The sequence below is a fragment of the Schistocerca piceifrons genome, chromosome X (assembly GCF_021461385.2).
Source record: "Schistocerca piceifrons isolate TAMUIC-IGC-003096 chromosome X, iqSchPice1.1, whole genome shotgun sequence".
Lineage (NCBI taxonomy): Eukaryota > Metazoa > Arthropoda > Insecta > Orthoptera > Acrididae > Schistocerca > Schistocerca piceifrons.
Genome location: NC_060149.1, coordinates 14,767,208 through 14,790,596, shown reverse-complemented (window position 1 = coordinate 14,790,596; position 23,389 = coordinate 14,767,208). Strand labels below are relative to the sequence as shown.

Sequence of the window (23,389 nt, the reverse complement as noted above, 5' to 3'; positions counted from 1 at the left end):
CACATTTCAATTTCTTTACACCCAGGGCATATAATAACTTTATGCTCCCCACATATAGAACGCTTACACTTACTACAAAAAGCATTCCCCTTCCTATCTTTTGATCCGTCGCAAAAATCACATCTTCTTTTCTTTAGTGGCTGTCCTTGGGTAGGCTTATCTAATTCGATTGGTTCTTTTTCTAAAAGTTTTCCAATAGACGAACAGAGTTCATGGGGAAGATGTGTGTTATTCAACCTCTTTTCCAAAAGAGGTTTTGTCAGAGAGAGTGCAAGATTTTTGAGAAATGATATTCTCGCGTCATTTGAAAAGCTGTCCATTTTGCTATTGCTTTTGTAAATGATAAAACTATTTATAGCAGCGATGTCTAAAATAGTATAAAAGTACCGCATGGGCCATCTTCTTGATTTTCTTCTTGTGGTTCTGCTGTGGCATAGCATATCCAATACATTGACCCCTCCTTTAGTTAGATTGTAGAACTCCACAATTTCAGGCTTATTTGATTTTTCATTTATCTCTCCAGAGAAGTGCATAGACGATATCACTAAATTTTTTTATTTTTCTTTGGGGTAAATGACACCAAAGATTTGTCGTCCTGATACATAAATGTTGGTGAGCCTACTGGAGCGGAAATAAGCATTGATGGTGGTATTTGCGGTTTGTTCCTCCTCAGTGTACCTACAAATGTGAGTTTCTTTTGGAGGAGGGCGTCAGTCACCTCCAGTGAGGAGAACCAATTGTCTGCTGTAATGTTTCTATTAGAGCCCCTGATAGTTTCTGTCAGGCGCAAAACATACTGGGCAGGTAAAGGCAATTCTCCAGGTCTCCTCTTTATTCGGTTGTCCTTGCCTGTGTGGAATGCCACGTAAAAAATAGACCGTCCTTGCGTCGCATAGTGACAATATTTTCAACCCATATTTGTCGGGTTTCGATGGGATATACGTTTTGAATGGACAGGCACCCCGAAAACTCAGTAGAGTCTCGTCTACTGTGACATATTCAGATGGACTATAATTTTTTTCACTGTTAGATTCAAACATGTCCCACACTTCTCTGAAAGCCGCAAATTTGTCGTTGATTTTTCTGGCCTCTCTGGTGGCTTTATCACAGAAGCGGAGGTTTTCTGTAAGAAATGCAAACTTTTTCTTGCACATAGTGCAACGGAATACCGGAGGTCCATAGGTTGCTGAGAACATCTCATCTACACTGAGCATAGAATTTCTTAGGACACCACTCATAAAGAGAAGGCCCATCAACCCTTTTATTTCAACGCTCTCTGTTGGTGAATGACACCACTGGACCGTATTGTACTTTAGCCTAGATTTCTCGATTTCAAGATTTGTTTACAAAACCATTTTTTCTATAATTTTCGAATATATAAATAATAAAAATATTTCCAATTCACTAGTGACCCCCTTGCTTTCCTACGTGGACCAGGGAGATGAGTAATATTATTTGACCCTGGTGTCCTAGAAAATTTTGAATGGATGGGTTTGTTGGTCCATATTGTCTCCTAAGTCTTTACCTAGCTCAAAATTTCTCTCATCATCTACATCTGACTGAGAATTATCAAACTCGACTGCCCCTGCTGCACAATGATATACATCATTCTCGTCATCAGTATTAGATAATACATCATCCTCGGTTTGTGAACAGTTTTCTGCATCGATATTGTCGCCATCCTCTGACTCAGCCTCTTGTCGGAGAAACTAGTTGTATATCTCCTCAGGAGTTCTAAGGAGTTGGTGCGCCATTTTAGTAAGATACTAGAAGAGAAAACAAAACATAGATGTAATATAAACATCAATATAGGGTTGAATCCTCCCCACAAAAGAAACTAATAAGTGTGATGTAAACAGTAAGGTGGGGTCGGATCCAACCCGAGCGCGGGTAATGTAGGTTTCGGATAGAGGGGGTAGCTGCAGGTCACTCGCCAGACTGACGTGGCCTCATCGGCGTTCTCGGGACGACTGGCTGGTAGGGTAGCTGGAACCACAGCGCTCTCAGAAAAGGGAATGGGGAGTTATAAACAAAACAGACTCGCTGGGGTCGGATCCAACCCCAACCTTATCGTTAGAGGGTTAACATAAACTTTATCTCCTTTCATTCTCAAAACTTTCTCAACGAGGTAAACATGTGGAACATATGTTTTCATTATTTCTAGTTCATAAAAATTTCTGTCAATATCTTCCAATTATTTCGTTGGGAAGATCAACATCTTCAATTTTGAAAATTTCTGTTGACCAATTGGCAGTGTATTGTTTCTCAAAAATTCCTTTACGTTTACTTATTCTCACTTTATTGCCAATTTTAAATTTGGATTCAGCATCTAGCAAATATTTTTTATGTAAACAGTTTTCAATCAGATTTTTTCAGCTTCTTTATTTACACCCTTGGCGCCATTTTTTTTATAGTTGAATGTCTCTTGTTGGTGTATTCATCAACTAATTTCGAAACTTTCACACATTTATAATTTCCTTGAAGAGTAACTTCCTTCCACATTTTTCCTCTGAATGTTCCGTAAAATTTCCAACAACAAATGCTCTTAATTCGCTAAAAGTTGAATAATGATTAATGTTAACTTTTTTCATTAACTCTTGAAATTCAATTTTTTTTGGCGATGGAGCGGTGACTTTTTCTTTTTTTTTTTTTTGAGATTCAGCTATATTTTTACTTGTTTTAGCTTTGAGATAGCCCAAGCAAATTTTGAAAAACATCAATAAGTCAATAAATATTTATATCCTGTATCTTGATATTCCTTTCAACTTTCTGGAGTTTATTTTGGCTAAATAAGCTTGCCAATGAACATCTATTACAAAAGAAATTACATTTTTCTTTTAAAAATTTTTTCTCATTCTTCTTCAGTAGCGCTACAGACCTTGGTGGGCCTTGGCTTCTTCAACAATCTTCCTCCACACTTCTCGGTTATTTGCTGCTCTTTTCATCCCCCGGATTCAAATACTAGTGATAGCCAATTTTTTTCATTGGCTTATGTAATTCATTTTTAATTTGGTCACGAATATTTAGACCTTCACCTAAAAATTATTTAAACAAATTTGCTCTTTTTCATTTTACAAATTGAACAAAGGCCTTCAATTCTTTGTTTTCCATTTTTGGTTGTCAATCTATGAGGCTGAAGTGTGTCAGTAAGCTTTTTGCACTTCAAACAGTAAATTTGATTATGATTCTCCATTTATATAGAATGAAAAGTAATTTTAATTAGTTGCTTGCATCCAAAGACTTTATTATTTGTAGAACTTTACCAACTTTTCCATATAAATTTGAAACTATAGATTTAAGCACATTTTCCATTGAATTAACCTTGTCTTTGGTTTTTATTTCTTTCTTTCATTTGATGTTCCATGATACCATCATAAATACCAATAATATCTTTAAGATTACTTAATTCATTTAATTACGGAGTTAAATCGCCTTTTGAAAAGTAATCTGATAAAACTTTCTCAATATCTTTCTTGGAATAAAAATTTATATATTGTTGTTTAGTTTCTAAAAGTCTTGTTTCCAAATATCTTTTACTAATCACATCCAAATCATCAAGTTTATCATTACTGTTAACAATTCTTCTATTTTTAAAATCAATATAATATTTTGCAACTTTTAAATTTTCATTTAATTCTTTTTGAAATTCTTTAACTACATCATATGTTTTTGAGTCTACTTCTGTTTGAGAATCTTAGATTTTTGATTGAAAATCTTCAAATTTTGAAGTTAATTCACCAATAATTTGTGCCTCTAATGACTGAAAATCCCTAACGATTTTATTTCCAAAAATGTCCATTTAGTAAATTTAAAATATCATTAAACTTACAATTTTTGCATAACAGTTTTAAAACATAGACACAAATGTCCACAAATTATTTCATTGAAAATTTGAATTCTCTTGATATTGTAGTATAAATTATTTTTCCCAATATTTCCTCCATATGAATCAAAAACAAAATTTATATCTCTGTTTTTATAGTAGCAAATCCAATGAGTTCAACATGATCAGAAGTATCTAAATTTACTATTCCACTTTCTAAATTTTACGGTTCATTTGGCAGTTCATCAATCATAAAAATGCATCGAAACTTATTTAAGTTTTAATTGTTTAACTAGTTTTTCTATTTCAAAATTAGATAAAGGTTCATTAAATTTTTCGATTATTTCTTTGAAATGATTTTTACTTCTTTCATTCCACTGCCCTTTTCCATTTCCAAGTTATGTCTTTTTTGTTCTTCTATCTCTTGATCACCTTTTTTCTTGTTTAGCACTGTATTTGCAGTTGATGCAGATCTGCCACATTATGAACCAATTGTTGCAAGATAAGCTAAAGCTGCAAATACTAATGGAAGAAAACCACCTTCATGTTTTGTTAGTCCAGCGCCTTAGATATTCAGTAATTTTTTTCGCAATTGAAATAGATACAAGCAAATTTCGGATAATTTTTTCTCTTTCTTTATTTTCTGAACATCAGTCATCAATCTTTCTTTCTTGAACTTTAGTCAAAAATGTTTCAGTTGCATTTAGTTGATCATTAAGTATGATCACCTTTAGCTTAGTATGCCACTTGGTAGCAAAGTATAATTGATAAAAAAAGTTGTTCATTTATATAGATTAAAAAATAATAAAGTTTTTTAATCCCATCCATTTTGTCATCTTCTAATCTACTAATGTAATATCAGTGGTTATAAACTAGGTGCACATATGAGTAGAGAGAATAAGGTGGGAGGAGGAGTTGCCATATATGTCAAAAGTTATTACTGTGTAGAAAGCTTAGATACAAAAAAGTTTTGTCTAGAGCAACATATAGAAGCATGTGCCTGTGAACTTAAACTGAAGAAGGGCTCTTTTATAATTGTAACAGTATATAGGTCCCCTTCAGGAAACTTTCATTTATTCCTGCAATACTTGGATGCCTTGTTGTGCTATCTGTCAGACAGGGGAAAGCAAATTATTATTTGTTGGGACTTCAGTGTTGATTCACTGAAAGAGTATAATAGGAAGAATGACATAGAAGTCTTGCTCGGTTCTTTCAATTTGTCATCTGTCATTAATTTTCCTACTCGGGTAGTAAAGGACAGCAGCACATTGATAGATAACACTTTTATAGACCAAGATAAGTTTAAAAACACAAATTCTTGTCCTGTTGAGAATGGGCTTTCTGATCATGATACTAAGCTAGTATATGACATAGCTCCATTCAGTAATACAAAACTACCCTCCAAAGTTGTGTGTTCTATTAATGACTCAACAATTAGAAATTTCAGAGAAAATCTTCATCAGTTAGACTGGGATGGGGTGTACAAGGAACCCGATGCTAATTTAAAATATAACTTATTTCATGATACACTTGTAACAGAATTTGAAAACTGTTTCCCCAAGAAAGTAGTTAAATCTAATTATAAGAAACCATGCAAAAAACCTTGGCTTACTAAAGGAATAAAAATATCTTGTAACCATAAAAGGGAATGGTATGTAACTACAAGAAAGAGTAATGACCCAGAAACAGCCAAATTTTATAAAAAGGACTGTGCTACATTAAGAAAGGTTATTAAAAAGTCCAGAAGCATGTGCATCATGCATTAATACCTCTGATAACAAAATCAAAACAATTTGGGATATTATTACAAGGGAGACAGGGCAACCAAGAGTACAGAATGACGGCATTACCATCAAAGCGAAAGGAAACTTGACAAACAACAAGATGGAAGTCGAAAACATTTTGAATAATCATTTTTTAAATGTTGTAGAGAAAATAGGATCCAAATGTTCATTAGAAGAAGCAAGGCAGTTAATGGAAGAGGCCTTACCCACACCATTCGATACAATTGAAATTCCACCCACCTCTCCTTCTGAAATTAGGAAGATAATAAATTCTCTCAAGAATAAAAACTCACAGGGAATTGATGGGATTTCCAGCAGAATAATAAAAGCTTGTTCCCAAGAGATAAGTGGGATTCTTAGCCACATATGTAATAGCTCTCTGCAGCAGGGTATTTTCCCAGATAGACTGAAGTGTGCCATTGTTAAACCGCTGCAAAAAAAAGGGGATATGTCTGATGTCAACTACTGCCCAGTGTCTCTTCTGACTGCCTTATCCAAAATTCTTGAAAAAGTAATGTATTCTAGAGTAGCTTCACACCTTTGTAAAAATAAAGTTTTAACAAAATGTCAGTTCGGTTTCCAGAAGGGTTTTTCAATGGAAAATGCTATATATACTTTCACTAATGAAATATTGAATGCTCTGAGTAACCGGAAGTCACCCGTTGGGATTTTTTGTGATCTATCAAAGGCTTTTGATTGTGTAAATCATGGAATACTTCCAGATAAGCTCAAGTACTGTGGTTTGAATGGGACAGTGCTCAAATGGTTTAAATCATACGTAACTGGAAGAGTGCAGAAAGTTGAAATAAGCAGTTCACATAATATGCAAAGAAAACTGGTGATTTCTCAAACTGGGAAACAATCAAGAATGGGGTGCCGCAAGGTTCGGTCTTGGGTCCTCTGCTGTTCTTAATATATATTAATGACTTGCCATTCTATACTCATGAAGATGCAAAGCTGGTATTTTTTGCCGATGATAAAAGTATAGCTACCACACCCAACAGACAAAAATTAAATGGTGAAATTGTAAATGATATTTTTCAGAAAATCATTAAGTGGTTCTCTGCAAATGGGCTCTCATTAAACTTTGACAAAACACGGTATATACAGTTCCACACAGTAAAAGGAATGACACCATAAATAAATACAGACTTTGATCAGAACTCTGTAGCTAAGGTAGAATATTCAAAATTTCTAGGTGTAGCCATTGATGAGGGGTTGAACTGGAAAAAACACGCTGAGGATCTGCTGAAACGTTTGAGTTCAGCTACTTGTGCTATTACGGTCATTGCAAATTTTGGAGATGTACATCTGAGTAAATTAGCTTACCATGCCTATTTTCGTTCTCTGCTTTCGTGTGGCATCATATTCTGGGATAACTCATCATTAAGTAAAAGAGTATTCATTACACAAAAGTGTGTAATCAGAACAATTGCTGGAGCTCATCCAAGATCATCCTGCAGACTCTTATTTAAAGAGCTAGAGATCTTCGCTGTAGCCTCACAATATATATATATTCACTTATGAAATTTGTTACTAACAATCAGAACGAATTGAAAAGTAATAGCAGTTTACATGGCTACAACACTAGGAGAAAGAATGATATTCACTACTCAAGGTTAACTCTGACTTTGGCTCAGAAGGGGGTAAATTATGCTGCCACAAGAGTCTTTGGTCACTTACCTAACAGCGTTAAAAGCCTGACAGATAGCAATATAGCATTTAAAAGGAAATTAAAGAATTTCTTAATGGCAACTCCTCCTACTCATTATATGACTTTTTGGATATAATAAGTGGGTAATTTCCCCAACCCCACAAAAAAAAAAAAAAAAATTAAAAATATTCTGTGTCATGTAATATTTTGTGTAATGTAATATCTTGTATAGACACCTTTTATTAACCTGACACGTTCCACATCATTTCAGAGTGTCGTATTCATGATCTATGGAACAAGTACTAATGTAATCTAATCTGTTTTCCATACATATTTCCTCTAACTGATGTTGCAGCAATTTTTTCACCTAAAGAAGCATCGGAAACATGCATTTTTTCCTATGCAAATAGTTGAAGTTCTTTATCTACTTCATGTCTTCTTTCTAATTCTGTATTATGTCTATAAGCAATGTCATGTTCCTTACATTTGTCATCTAATCGATTAATTCCTTGATGTCCTCTAGCTAATCTTTCTTCTAATTTTGTCCGCGGTCCACAATATTTATAGCCGGGAAGATGTATTTTGAATGGTGATTTGTTAATTAAAGTGTTTACTAAACCTTTTCCGTATTTTTCACTTTATCAAAATGCGTGAGAGAGATCATTCAAAAATTTGATTAAGTATGTAATACGTTTTGGACTGTTGATAATGAAATCACTAAATTTGTTTTTCTAACATTTTTGTTATGCCAACTTCTTGGTTATAATTTTTATTTTCAGCTGATTCTTCACCATGAATAACAGCTAATCTGTCAATTAATTGTCAAACATCATTAATCCAAGTACATTCGCCTGATTTTTCTGAATGTTTTTTACTAAATCTTCACCAAATTTTTCATCTGTCTGAATCAGATAATTTTTTAGAAAGATAAAGATCAACAATTCGTTTTATCAGATATTTATATTTATTGCCTTTACTTGATGTTTTTATTTGGATTATTGTCAGAATATAATGCTCCTGATTGAATCAATATATCTGCATAATTTGATAAATCAGAACCTGTAAATGGTGTATTCATATCGCCCATAGTTACTTTTTAACATTCATTAATCCAGCAGTTCCTTCATATGTTCTATCACCAATTGTTAATTTAGCTGCTTCAAATTTTACTGGAAATTTACCAACAAACTTAAATGCACCAACAGGCCTTAATCCAAAAACTTTGTCTTCACTATGATTAATATATTACAACATTCTTTCACTTATATATTTTTTAACAATTTCTGATGTGGCTGCTTTTTGTTTGCCTTTTAACTGTTTCCTGTTTTTAATTTCTTCCCCATATTCATTCAATAAATGTTGTATTTCTGAATCACTTAATGTGAAATCTCTTTTATCGCTTTCATAATGTTCCGTTGTTGAAATATCATTAAATTCTTTAAAATAATGTTTATTATAAGGAACAATTTGCCTTAGAACTTCTCTATATTCTTCGGTTGCTTTTAAAACTTTATCAGCTAAACCTTTGATTCCTTCAACTTTTTCTATTGTATCGATAACTGGTTGATATTCTTTCTTACATTTTTCATATTCTCTTCCGTTTTTTTTTTTCCATTAGTTAAACTGTTCTTTTAATTGTGCTTTTAATTTTTTTATTTCGTCTCACTATTTTAACAACTTGTGGATTGTATTTTGCATTCAGTGTTTATGTTTATCGTTCAACGCTTATGTTTCTGTATTGCGTTCATCAGTTCTGTTCACTTTATGTTTAATGTTAATGTTCAATGTTAAATAAAATCCTTAATCTTTTCACTATATTTACCTTCCATTGATTTTTCTTGTCATATCAATCGTGACAAAACCGAATTTATCTTTAGTCCAACATTTACTACATAATTCTTTAAATTGATCAATCTTTAAATCTCCTCCAATAAATTCATGATAAATATGTGATTCTTGAGTTTCTCCCGGCGTATTTGATAATCAAAATAAGCACGGGTGTGCTGCCGGTCTATGATGTCCAACGGGCACAATATTTCGGCGATCATACATGTCGCCATCATCAGGTGAACTGATGGACTGAGCTCCTGTGAACGTGCCAGCACGGAGATCCGTACGCTATGGCTGCTCAGAGGGAACTAGGTTCGGTCGCGGCGGCGGCTGATTTAAATACCCTCTGCCCGTGGCGCGCTCCCTCCGCCGTCCGCGCCGCGCGCCACGGTCGCGTGGTGGAACAGATTGCGACGGCGTCTGAGATGACGCATCTTTGGCGCTTCCCACCAGTGCAAGAGTTTTATTTGGAGGACAAAACACAGTTCCGACCTGGTGTTTCTTCAGAATGCGGGCGATTTTCCCCGAGAGTGTGCATGTGTATGGAATAAATGCAGTGCCTACCTCCTCCCTCGTGACTTCATCCATCTCAACAGGTTGTGCTGCAGTGGTTGGGTGGAGAGCACGTTGAATCTGCCACTCCGAGTACCCATTTTTTCCAAAATACAGTTCTCAGATGTTCCAATTCCTGGGGTAGACACTCTGCGTCAGAGATAGTGCGCGCCCTATGTACTAGAGTTTTAAGTACCCCCATTCCTCTGTGAAGGGTGGTGGCAGCTGTCTGCGTGCAAATACAGATCAGTGTGCATAGTCGCCACGGGTAGCCCACTCTCACAGGTGGTAGCGAATTTGTGCATGGAGAACTTCGAGGAGGAAGCCCTGTCGTCATCCGTATGGAAACCTACTTGCTTTTTCCGTTACGTGGACGACACATTCGTCATCTGGCCACATGGTAGGGATAAACTCCTTGACTTCCTTACACATCTAAACTCCATACACCCCAACATCAAATTCACTATGGAGACTGAAACGGAGGGTAAATTGCCTTTCCTTGATGTCTTGGTCAAGAGAAGGGCTGACGGCACCCTAGGTCATGGGGTGTATCGGAAGACCACACACACTGATCTGTATTTGCACGCAGACAGCTGCCACCACCCTTCACAGAGGAATGGGGTACTTAAAACTCTAGTACATAGGGCGCACACTACCTCTGACGCAAAGAGTCTACCCCAGGAATTGGAACATCTGAGAACTGTATTTTGAAAAAATTGGTACTCAGAGCGGCAGATTCAACGTGCTCTCCGCCCAACCATTGCAGCACAACCTGTTGAGATGGATGAAGTCACGAGGGAGGAGGTAGGCACTGCATTTATTCCATACACAGGCGCACTCTCGGGGAAAATCACCCGCATTCTGAAGAAACACCAGGTCGGAACTGTGTTTTGTCCTCCAAATAAAACTCGTGCACTGGTGGGGAGCGCCAAAGATGACCTCGGTTTGAGGAAGGCCGGTGTGTACCAGATTCCGTGTCAATGTGGCAAGTCGTATATTGGTCAGACGATGCGTACCGTCGAGGATCGATGCCGTGAACACCAGAGGCACACTCGACTGATGTATCCGAGCAAGTCGGCGGTCTCTGAATATTGTTTGTCGGAAAATCACGCCATGGAGTATGACCGCACGAGGATTCTGGTACAGATGTTGAGATACTGGGACAGTGTTGTTAGAGAGGCCATCGAAATTCGCACCAATGACGACCTCATAAACCGTGACTGTGGCTATAATCTTAGCAAGGCTTGGGAACCAGCGATTGGGTTAATCAAGAGTAAATCGAGCAAATGTATAGTTGTGACGACCACGGCGGACAGAGCCATCACATAGACGTCATCTCAGACGCCGTCGCAATCTGTTCCACCGCGCGACCGTGGCGCGGGGTGCGGACGGCGGAGGGAGCGCGCCGCGGGCGGAGGGTATTTAAATCAGCCACCGCCGCGACTGAACCCAGTTCCCTCTGAGCAGCCATAGCGTACGGATCTCCGTGCTGGCACGTTCACAGGAGCTCAGTCCGTCAGTTCACCTGATGATGGCGACATGTATGATCGCCGAAATATTGTGCCCGTTGGACACCATAGACCGGCAGCACACACGTGGATATTTTGATTATGATAAATATGATTTAAATTTGTCATCTTCTTCTAAAAATATTTTAAAATTTCAGATTATCCTCTAACTATATCTTGATTTTCAAGAATGAAATCATCAAAAACCACTGAATTTTCTTCACATACATCTAATGGAATAATTTTATCATTATTTTCAATTACACTAACAATTTGTTCATTAATTTTATGCTTAATTTTTTCACATCTTTTTATAAATTGTTGATATTTTGGTTGATCTAAACTTTTTGAATAAATGTCCAATTGATTACTTTTTTCCAATTTAGCTATCCTGTTGCTAGAATACAATTATCAGTCATTAATGTTGTTTTTCCACAACCGCTTGGTCCAATTATTGCACATCGTATTGAATTTGGTAAAAGTTTATGATGTTTGTTTTTTGATTTTTTTCTGGAATTCTTAATTTTGGCTCCCAGTGTGTCATTTATTTACATAATTTTTACTAATATAAGTGAGTTGATTAATTCAATTGTGCCATAATCCTTCTGTTCTGAAGAAACAATTAAGTGCTACAATAAGAAATTTAAAAATGGTTTCACTTGTTGGATTTTACTCAACTTTAACTCCAAACATCACATCGAAAAATAATAAACTTTACTGTGATGGAGAAACAATAGAAATTCCTGTTGGTCAATATAGTTCGAAAAATTTAAAAAAAAATTGTTCATTCAAAAAATCTAAATATTCATATTAAAGAAAATAGTTTTAAATAGAATTTCTGTTGAAAGTGATAAAGTATACATGGATATAAAAGAAAATAATATTGAAAGTGTGCTAGAATTTATTAGATAAGTTATTGAGCCTAATCAAATAACTGTTGCTAACGATTTTCCTAAAATTATTCCATTTGAGTTATTAAATGTGAATTTTAATTTGGCTGAAGGAATGTTTGTTAAAGATAATCATTTTTATTAAAAAACTAATATTATTGCTTTATTTAAGCCGAATTCTGAATCTGGAGGTCCAATAATTTATCAGCCAAATCATCCTATAAAGATTTCCATATTTGATACTATTGAAAATTTAGAGATAACCGTAATTGACGAAAATGATGATCTGATTGACTTCAATGGTGCTTGTGTAACTGTTGTTTTAAAAATGAACTGATGGTTTTTTTTTTTTTCCTTTATAAATCATGAACCAAATTGAGAATAACCAGTTTTACTCATTTCCTGTGAATGAGAAGACTAAAAATAATCTAAATTTTCCCAACAATAAGAACTTAACATTAATATTGGTGCTGGTTGGGTTCATTCTAATTGCTCGTAACTTTACACAAGTTTTGATGTTGTTCATACATATGGAACTGATTTTTCTGCATATGATGGAAAATTAAATATTAAACTGATTGATAATTATGTCTTAAAGTTGTCTAGAGTTGAACATCCTTTTATGTCTTCTTCAGCTCTTATTTGATTAACTTCTTCTCTTTTGAGTGAGTTATCTTTATCCACTAGAATTATTTGGTGGATTTTTAAAGATTATAAGGAAATTATGTTTGGACATGATTTAACTGTAATTTTTACTTGGAGTTTGAGAAAAGATCAAGAAGATTCTATTCTTTGTTGGAGTACTGGTAATGATAATTCTGTTCTTCCAAAAGAAGGTAAAATTGTTGTAAAAAGTATGGACATTTGTGTTCCTGTTGTTAAATATGAACTAGAATTTTTGCTTGAACTAGAACAAGAAAGACTGAAAAATCCTGAAATTCCAGTTTCTTTCTTTGAACTTCAAACAGTTGAATTTTCTGCATTACAAGTAAAAATAAATTTTGAACTATATATTACTAATTACTATAATTCAATAGAATTTGATATGCCTTAATTTATTTTTGTTGTTTTCCAAACTAATTGAAAAAATAATCACATCCTTGATTCTTCTTTATTTGATCATGTAAAATTACAAATTTCTCTGTTAAAAAATGGAAGAAATGTTTTTCCACAAGAATTGTGATTGTGGAATCTTTATCCACCAAATAACTTCGACAGCTTATGATGCTTTCTGTGATTTTAAAAGAATAACTCACTTGAATAATGATGTAAATGTAAGTACTTTCAATTTTGTTCAAAATTTTCCAATTCTTGTAATTAATGTGTACAAGAATGAATGTTGTAACTACTCAAAAGACAAAAATGAAATTATGTGCATTCTTTAATGATAATATTCCAGATGATACAATTACATATATTATTATTATGTATGGGAAAAAGAATTTAACTTGTGATTCACAACACAGAGTGCTTACTGAAAATTTTTAAACCGAAAACGTTAGTTCTTCAAAAAATTAAAATGTTATCCAAATGCAAGAAGTTAGTTAACATTTTAATTTTTTAAGTTGTTTTCTATATAAATAAAAATACAGTTTTTACGCTCAACGCTGCCCTCCAATACTAAATTAGTGATCCCTTGATGCCTCAGAAAATGTCCTACCAACTTTTCCCTTCTCCAAGTCAAGTTCTGCCACAAATTTCTCCTCTCCCCAATACTATGCAGTACCTCCTCGTTAGTTATGTGCACCCATATAATCTTCAGCATTATTCTGTAGCACCAAATTTCAAAAGCTTCTATTCTCTTCTTGTCCAAATTATTTATCGTCTATGTTTCATTTCCATGCATGGCTACACTCCATACAAATACTTTCAGAAACAACTTCCTGATACTGAAATCTATACTCGATGTTAAAAAATTTATCTTCTTCAGAAACGCTTTCCTTTCCATTGCCAGTAACCTTTTATATCGTCTCTACATCTGCCGTACAGCTCCATTCTTTTCTTCTTACCCTTGTGTAGTTATTTTACCAGGAACAAGGGACCGATGACTTCGCAGTTTGGTCCCTTCCCCCACTCCTTTAAACCAACCAACCAACCCCCTGACATTATTTGAAGCAGTGAAAGAAGTGACATTAGTTATAGTGTGTCAGTATTAAGGTTCAGAGACATAGTGGTGGTTAATCTGGAGGTGACTTGTCAAAGGACCTGATCAGTGACAAGTTCCCAAGTTTTTGCTTTGGTGTGTGTGTGTGTGTGTGTGTGTGTGCGTGCGTGCGTGCGTGCGTGTGCGCGTGCGCATTCACGCCCGCTCATGTTGGTTTGTGTTTTTGATACTTTGGTTATTTGCTTGCAGGAGGGCTCTTGATCTGTTTGGACAAAACTAGAGCTCATGAGTTCATCAGAGAATTTTCTGCAAAGGAAGGATATGAACCATGGATTATTGGTACTGTTTGTCAGGGTCAGAGAACAGCACAAATAAAATCAGATGCCACAATACTTGAAATTGCATAAAATATTGCAGTACATTTCATTCATGCTTTCATGAAGGTATCTTTTGGCCTAAATAATCAGTATCTGACTGTTGGATATTTAGTTGATTTCCATTTCCACTATAAATTTAAGTGATGTTTGACTTATCCCTGATTACTTATTGGAGGAAGAAAATAACTCTTCTTGTACAAATACTTAATGTGACACAGCTGGATAGACCTGCTTTTTGTTCTCTCATTGTTGTGGTCCATAATTCTAAGCAATCATTTTAGGGGACAAAATGCATTTAACGAACTTTATTATGTTAGGATATGTAATCTGATATGTAGCCTGAGAGAGAAAATTTGAGCTGTTTGACACTGAATGATTTGTAGTAGTTAAAGTTTCTGAAACAGCTGTTACGATGATGATAGTGTTTAGCAGTTCAAATTAAAAATGGAATTAGTCAAGGCTGCAAAATCTGTTATTTTATGTTATTGTTTATATATTTGTTGGAATTTTTAATTAAAAGGGTGTAGTAGCACAAGAAGTGAATGGAAATTGGAAGTACCTGCCATTTGTGATAAATCTGTTAGATTCCTGAAGTGATTTTGTGAAGGATTTAATCAGTTACAGCATTTTTGCAATTGAATGCTGTGCTTGCAATCCAATGTTTATGTTGTAAAAGTGAGACTGATAATTGCAGTTGCGATGAACATGTTTTGTAGCCAGGCATTGAATGACTTGTGATAGCCAAAGTTTCTAACAGCTATTGCAATGATGATAATGTTTGTCTTCATAAGATGTCTTCATCATACTGCTTATGAGCTGTAAAATCAGTTAAAATTCTTGTGTACTTAATGAGTTACAGTTATTGTAGACATTGTAGTTATCAGTTTCTTTTCTGTTAGATTAAGATTTTTCTTTTTGGGTGGTCCTTGTGAGACGTGGCAGGGTTTTTGGATTTTTATGATACAGATTTACTGTTGACTGAAATTTTATGATGATTTCACATTTTAACCATAAGTCTCAAAAAAGTTTCTTGTGTGGCAAGTAGTTCCAGGCATTTAGACATATTAGTAAAATTATTTAATCCTGCTCTGTGTAGTATATCTATGCTCAGTGTTCTTATGAATTAGTTTAAAAAGGTGGAGAATGCCAAAAATGAAATAGTTCCATTTAAAATGAAAAAAGTCCTGTCATGTATCAGGTTTATTGTAACTTAATTTGTCTGTGTTTGGATACATCTAGAATAATTATTTACATAGAATTAAGGTACACAAATACATAATGTCACTTTGCACATTTTGAAAATTCTAGAGCTGAAACAAATGTTAAATTTACCCATCTTCATTCATAAACAGAGTCTGCAGATGTGTACTGCCTATGTTACTACTACTGTTACCAATTACCAGCGATCTGCATCCCACAATTGACATTATAAATTACATAACTATAATGTAATAACAGTTGTTTGTGTGCTGTACAAATAAAAGTTAATTTTTTCAAACTTAAATAATGTTGTTCTTGTCTTCAGTCTGAAGACTGGTTTGACGCAGCTCTCCACATGCGTATCCTGAGCAAGCCTCATCTTCTCCGCGTAACTACTGCAACCTAAACCCTTCTGGACCTTCTTACTGCATTTATCTCTTGGCCTCTGTACAATTTTTATGCCCCCCCCCCCCCCACCCTCTCCGCTTCCCGCAATACTTAATTAATGATTCCTTGACGTCTCCCAATGTGTCCTATCAACCAGTCCCTTGTCACCAAGTTGTGCCTCAAATTCCTTTTCTCTCCAATTCTATTTAGTACCACCCCATTAGTTGTGCAATCTAACCATGTAATCTTCAGCTGTGTTCTATAGCATCACATTTTGATAGCTTCTATTCTCTTCTTGTCAACATTTTACTCCTTGCAAGATTACACTCCAGACAAATGCCTTCATAAAATACCTCCAAACAGTTATAAATTTATATTAGATGTTAAAAAACTCCTCTTCCTGATAAATACTTTCCTTGCTATAGTCAGTCTGAATTTTGTATCGTGTTTACTTCGACCATCATTGCCCTAATAGCAAAACTCACCTAGTGTTTTTAGTGTTTCGCTTCCTAATCTATTTCCTTGTAGAGCCTTGTTGCCTAATGCCCGCGTCACCTAGGACGGCGCTTCCGCGCATAGAGGCATAGTGGAAAGGGAATGTGGGGGGATGAGAGCTGTGAATGTGCAGCAGCAGCGAAGAGTGGGGCGAACGAAGTCCACATCGCTGAACTGCATTGCTGCGGATAAGTCAGGCTCGTTCGCCTATGGTACATTGTATTATTCATTCAAATTTATGAGGGGAATAATAGATATTAAAACCAATTTTGATCAATTGTCATGAGAGAAATAGTAATTCACACCCACTGCTCCACAGATTTACTCTGGAGAGGAGCGAGAACAGTGGACACGTCTTTGTGAAGACGTGAAGTGCAATTTTTCTCAAAATGACATTGAAACTGCTTGCAATAATAACCGTTTATTGCAACTTGAATTGCATTACAAGTAAAAATTTAATACACAACAAAATTAACTTCAAGCACAAACCAAAATCATTATATTTGCTTGACAACTGCTTCTGCTCAACAGAATTTTTAAAAACATGTAAGGTGTGTGTGTGTGTGTGGGGGGGGGGGGGGGGGGGGGCGTGCGATAGACAGACGATAGTTACATGTAATCCCTGCATCTAAAAATGAATTGGTGGTAGAAAAGACTACCGTAAAAATGGTCAGCACGTTGTCATATTTTTTGTTATTAACAGGCATTATGAGTATAAACTAACATGTTTGGTATTGCAGTGAGAGATTGCATTTATAATTCATTCAATAAGCAAACAATTGATTGTCATCTGTGAATAGCTGCAGGGAATCTGACCGATAACATCGTAAACCACCAATATCTCGACAAGTAACAGTTACTGTCATTATAGGCCCTTATCCAGTTAGTGTCTTGAAAATGATAGAGGTTTACAACATAGTGGGAGAAGCTTAACTTCTCCTTGGGCAATATGTTGATCATTACAGTCTGCATAATTAAAAAGATACAAAGTCCTAATCAAAAAGGCAAGGAAGTTGTCATCGCTATGTACGCAACTGATATGTTGACACATTTTTTAAACCACGAGTCTTTAAAACTAAAAAAAATATTGTTACTTTGTTCCAAAGTCTACATCATAATACCATCGTCACTTCTATCTGAGTCTGTTTCCGAATAAACTGATTTTAAATTTATGAGAACAGGTTCAAGGCCTATATCTATCATCACTTCCCTGTCAAATTCTTCTTTCTGAAGCTTTTCAACATGCCACACAGTCTAATTGAGCCATGTTTCACCAAGGTAATACACTGTTGAACTACTTCCTTCTCTTGTATTGTGAATATTTATATGGGGTATAGTTCATGCGGCACCTAGGTCACTTCTTTGAACCAAAAACTCTCTTCGTGACATATCTGGAACCAACGAATTTAAAATTCTTTGCCTTGACCAAGTGCTTACCATTGAAGTCTGCATTAGTGTAACACGTTTTTGTTATGTTGGGCAGTCATCATTCACATGGAGCACTTTAAAATATCCTTGTTAAAACCATCCATTTGTTTTACAGGTTCCTTGCGATTTCAATACTTTCCAGGTGACTCGAAACCAACTTTTTATGGATCCTACTGCTCTGACAATTTCCATTACAATTCTCTTTATAGTTGTCTTGCTGACACCATATGATTCTAGAGTCGATTCTTGTGTTTTCAATGTCAGATTAACTTTTGAAAAAGTTATAAATGCAGTAAATAATCCGCCACGTCTGCTTGTGAAGCACTTACATTTATTTCTATCACCCGACTCTTTTTTTTTTAATCGTACTTAAACATTTACAAGATACACATTCACAGCTATACTGCTGCAAAAAAAGGAAACAAAAAAATTCATAGTTAAAAGAATAATTCGGTTGTCGCGAAGTGCAGCACGTAGGAGTGAGATTCTCACTTTCCAGCTGTAATTCTATGTCAGCCACTCAGAAAGTGAATGCATATTATTGGCCGCCAGTGGGTAGTGGAGGGGAATGCACGGAGTGGCTGAATATCGGGCTGCTGCCTTACATGATACCAACAATAGTGGTAAAGTGTGTGCCTGGAAACAAAGTTCATAGGATTGAATTCTATTTGGACCACGGAAATTATCAACCTGCCTATTAAGCCTTCACGTCTGAATGATGTGGGGAGTCACCAAGAATGACATGTGGTCTGGTTTCCATGTTAAACTGAAGGCTGCTGCTGCTGCTGCTGCTGCTGCTGCTACTGCTGCTACTATCTCTCAACATTGCATGATGTAATTTGACTATTTTCCATTACCCATGTTTTGCTTTTGTTCGATGTTCATCTTATAATTCCCTTTCCAAATTTCTTCGTGGTTTACTTTACTGCATGCTCAATGTACAAATCTGAATAACTTCGGGGGATAGGCTACAACTCTGTCTCGCTTGCTTCTCACCTTTGCCTCTTCTGTCATCGTTCTATACAATTTGAAAATAACTGTGTGCTCCATATATTTTATCCCTGCTACCTTCAGTATTTCAACGGATGTGTTCGTAAACAATGCCAAAAACTTTTTGTAAATATACAAGTGCTAAAAAATGAAGGTTTGAAGTCGTAGGTTCAGTGTTGCCTCATGTGTTCCTGCATTTCTCTGGAACCCAACCTTATTGTCCTTGATATTGCCTTTTACCACATTTTCCAGTCTTCTGTAAATAGTTTGTGTCATTATTTCACAACCATGACTTATTAAACTGAAAGTTTTGTAGCATTCACACCTGTCAGCACCTGATTTCTTTGGAATTGGAATCATTACATTGTTCTCGAAGTCTGGGGGTATTTTGCCTTTCTCATACGTCCCGCACATCAGGTCAAGTAGTTTTATCCCAGCTGGCATATCAATAGTTCAGAAGGAATGTCAGCATGTCTAAGTGCCTTGTTTCAGTTTGGGTTTTTGTCAGATTATTCTTGCAGTATTGTATGTCCCATCTCATCATCTACATCCTCTTCCATTTCTACTGTATTACCTTCATGTTCGTCCCACCTCTATATACTCCTTCCACCTTTACTTTGCTTAGTGCTGGTTTTCTGACTGAGCTCTTGCAATTCATACTCCTGCCTGTGTGTTCTCCTGAGGTCGCTAATTTTCCTATATCTTTTCTCAGTTTTATGTTTGTATAGCCTTGCATTTGTACTCTAGCCATTCCTGGTTAGTTGTTTTGCACTTTCCGACAGTCCCATTTTTCAGGCGTCTGTTGTTCCTACTTCATTTGCTGCATTTTTATATTTTGTCTTTTTATCAGTTAAATACTATGTCTCGTGTGATAACCCAAGTATTTCTATAAAGCCTTGTCTTTTTACCAATTTATCCTCTGCTGCCTTCAATATTTCAACTCTCAAAGCTACCCAATCATCTTCTGTTGTATTCCTTTCCTCTGTTGTAGTCAATCGTTGCATAATGCTCCTTGTGAGACTCTCAATAACCTCTGGTTCTTCCAACTTGACCAGGTCTTGTCTCCTCAATTTCTTACCTTTTTTGAAATTTCTTCAGTTTTAATCTACAGATCATATCCAATAAACTATGGTCAGAGTCCACATCTGCCCTGGAAATGTTTTAAGGTTTAAAATCTGGTTCTGAAATCTCTGTCTTATCATATAATCAGTCTTTAACCTTCCAGTGTCTCCAGGTCTCTTCCATGTGTACAACTTTGTCATGATTCATAGACCAAATATTAGCGATTATTAAATTGTGCTCTGTGCAAACCTGTGCCAGACATGTTCCTCTTTCATTCCTCTCCTCTAGTCCATATTATCCTACTATTTTTTCCATCCCTTCCTCTCCCTTTTATTGAATTCCAGTCCCCCATCAATATTTAATTTTCCTGTCCCTCGGTTATATAATTTTTTCGTCTCATCTTATATTCTTTCATCATCATCATCTCCATTTTTAGTTGGCATATTAACTTGTACTAATGTGGTGGGTGTTGGCTTTGTCATCTTGCCCATGATAATGTGTTCACTATGCTGTTTGTAGTACCTTACTTGCATTCACATTCATATTTTCTTATTTATTATTGGACCTATTCTTGTGTTACCTGTATTTGATTTTGTATTTATAACCATGTGCTCACCTGGCCAGAAGTCCTAATTCCCACTACATCCAACTTCAAACTACCAATTTCCCTTTTTAAAATTTTGTACCGTACCTATCTGATTAAGGATAATATTGTAATATTTCATGCTCTGACCTTTAGTAATATCATCATCCTGAGTAATTCCTGCCCAGAGATCTAAATGGGACTATTTTATCTCTGAGGCATTGTAACAGAATGAAGCCATCATCATTTAAAAGCTTTTAATAATTTTGCATGCCTCATCTGGCTCACCTTCCTTCCCCAAATCTTTTCCTAGTGAGTACATCATCACGGCTATGGACCTGAGATACAGGAGACATGACCTTAGAGACAATCCTGACCTCCCTCAGAGATAAGAACTGCACACCCATGCTCATTAATTGCTATGGCCAATATTCTGATACCATTACTTAAAAGCCTTGTACATTCCAATCCCAGAACTCTAGCATGACCTCCAACAGGTCCCCAAATATTAGAACCACACTAAAACCTGTCACCTGAACCCACCACCCTCCTTATTCCAGCAATCTCTCTCGTAGACTCACCTTTGACCTGTGCCCAGTGCTTCACAAACATGACTCCTCTGGTTGCCCCTGTGCAGAAGGTTAGAAATGTTGCCACAGAAAGGTCCACTACTGTCTGTGGCCAGCATAGCCTACATATTGCCCACATTCTTCCTTCCTACATCCTAGATACTATAACTTAATTCACTTGTCTATCCACAGTTCCTATTCTATTATCACCAGGCTCCTTATTGTTCACCATGTTCTCTGCTTCCCTATACACCAACATTGTTGTCTAAATAGTATTGCTGCCATGGGACACTACCTCTGTCAGCTCCGCAATACCAAATCCACTACCTCCTTCATAATCCTTTTGGCAACCAAATTCTGGCAATAATTCTCTCTCCATGGAAGTCCCAACTGCACAAACAGATCATTGAATGTGCCATGGATACCCATCGCCATAGGGCACGTAAAGGAATCCTTTCTGTATACACAACACCTAGAAAACCTGCTTCAGACCCAATGACCCTGTTTTTGTTACCTGGATTCATGAGAAGGGCAAACCCCCACCCTTTCCCCAAACCTAAAAATTTCTCAAATTAACTGTGCTTGATTCTTCTGATACACGACCTATCTTCTTAGGTGTTGGTCTCCACCTCGCAGAAGACTGCATAAAAATTACTGTCCATATCAAATCTACCAACAGTACCTCCATTTTGACAGCTGTCATTCATTCCATATCAGAAGTCTTTTCCCTTAAAAACTTAGCACCTACACCCGCAATAGAAAATAGGAGTTAACAAAATATGCTGATAACCTTGCCAAAGCATTTGCAGACACATAATATATTCTCAGTTCACAAATTTTCCATGTGATTTCTTCTCAGAAAAGCCATGTCACCACTGTAATTATATCACTATTCAGTATTGATCTTATCAACCACATCCTGAAAACTCAACCACATCCTCTTCTAGCTCTTAAACCACCTCTTGCCATGCCCTGAAGGTGAGGGATGTCATATATAAAGCCTATTCTCAGCACCATAGTAGTATTCTGTTGTGCACCTAACCTACACAGCAACCTAATTTATCGCTGTGCCACTCTTGCTATCAGTCCAAGCACCTCAACATTTTCATTCTCCCTGTGGACAAACTATGTATCTGTACATCTCTCTGCCACTTGCCGGAGTCCAGTCACAGATGTTTCCCATCTTGTAAAATATGTTATTACACGTAAGGTCAGTCACGGTTATGTAAGAGCTGTATTTCTATTACTGTGTAGTGTTCTATATGAAATACGCATCTGCTTAACATGAACAGCCATTGCCAAACTCTGGCTAACTGTAAACTCCACCAGCCATTTGCTGAATGAACATGAAACAATATCAATGATTGTAACAGCTAGTTTAGTGCCCTCCCTACCTATACCAGCTGCTGTAAACTAAGCGGGTGGGAACTGTCCATCCTTTGTATCTTCCATTTTTATAGACGCACTAGCCCAGATATTTGTAACTCTGTTTTTCAATTCCTTACCCTTCCTCTGATTTTTTATTTTATTTTTTTAGAGGGGGGGGGGGGGAGTGGTGGTGGTGGTGGTGGTGGTGGTGGTGGTGGTGGTGTCGGTGTCGTCTTGTGACCACGCTATCACTCAACTGCAGGTGAGTGGTTGTCTTTGACCATTTCTGTTTCAGATTGCAGTTATGGGGTTTCAGTTAATGTAAAATGAGTTTTAAGTTTTATGAGACCTGAGGCAGCTTTTGGATGATCATTAACCCTTTTTTTCAGAGTACTTGCTGAGTTACAGTTATGAAGGAGAGAATTTTTTGTCACTCTGTAAAAATTAGTCTTTGATAAAAACAAAATCTTTTTCATCAATAATGGGCTGCTGTTAAAATTTCCACTAACTTTTTCCAGTTTCCTCCTCTTCTCAACAGGCAGTTTGTTGCACGTTTATACAGAGGGAAGCCTAAGAGCAGAGCTAATTCTGTGGTTTCCATACTTTGGGTTGTGTTGGTGGCAAGTGCAGATGGATGGTAATTTAATTGTCCCATATGCACACAATATAGTACTACTAGTGAATCACACCACGAGGGGGGGGGGGGGATAAAAAAAATTGACAACTTGGCACAGAAGGTTGGGCTAAAGGTGAATCAAGACAAAATGGAGTTTGTCCAATTAGAA

The 23,389-nt window shown here is 36.2% G+C and overlaps 1 protein-coding gene across 2 annotated transcripts in view; it reads left to right on the top strand.

Annotated features, from left to right (window-relative positions):
- The window catches only part of LOC124721768 (inactive selenide, water dikinase-like protein), a 152,216-nt gene extending 136,190 nt beyond the window's left edge, over nt 1–16,026 (top strand). For both annotated transcript variants that reach the window (XM_047246878.1, XM_047246877.1), the window contains one exon: nt 14,395–16,026. In XM_047246878.1, coding sequence (XP_047102834.1) covers nt 14,395–14,552 — 158 coding nt within the window. In that variant the 3' untranslated portion in view covers nt 14,553–16,026. The remainder of the gene's footprint in view (nt 1–14,394) is intronic.
- Nucleotides 16,027–23,389: the final 7,363 nt, after the last annotated feature.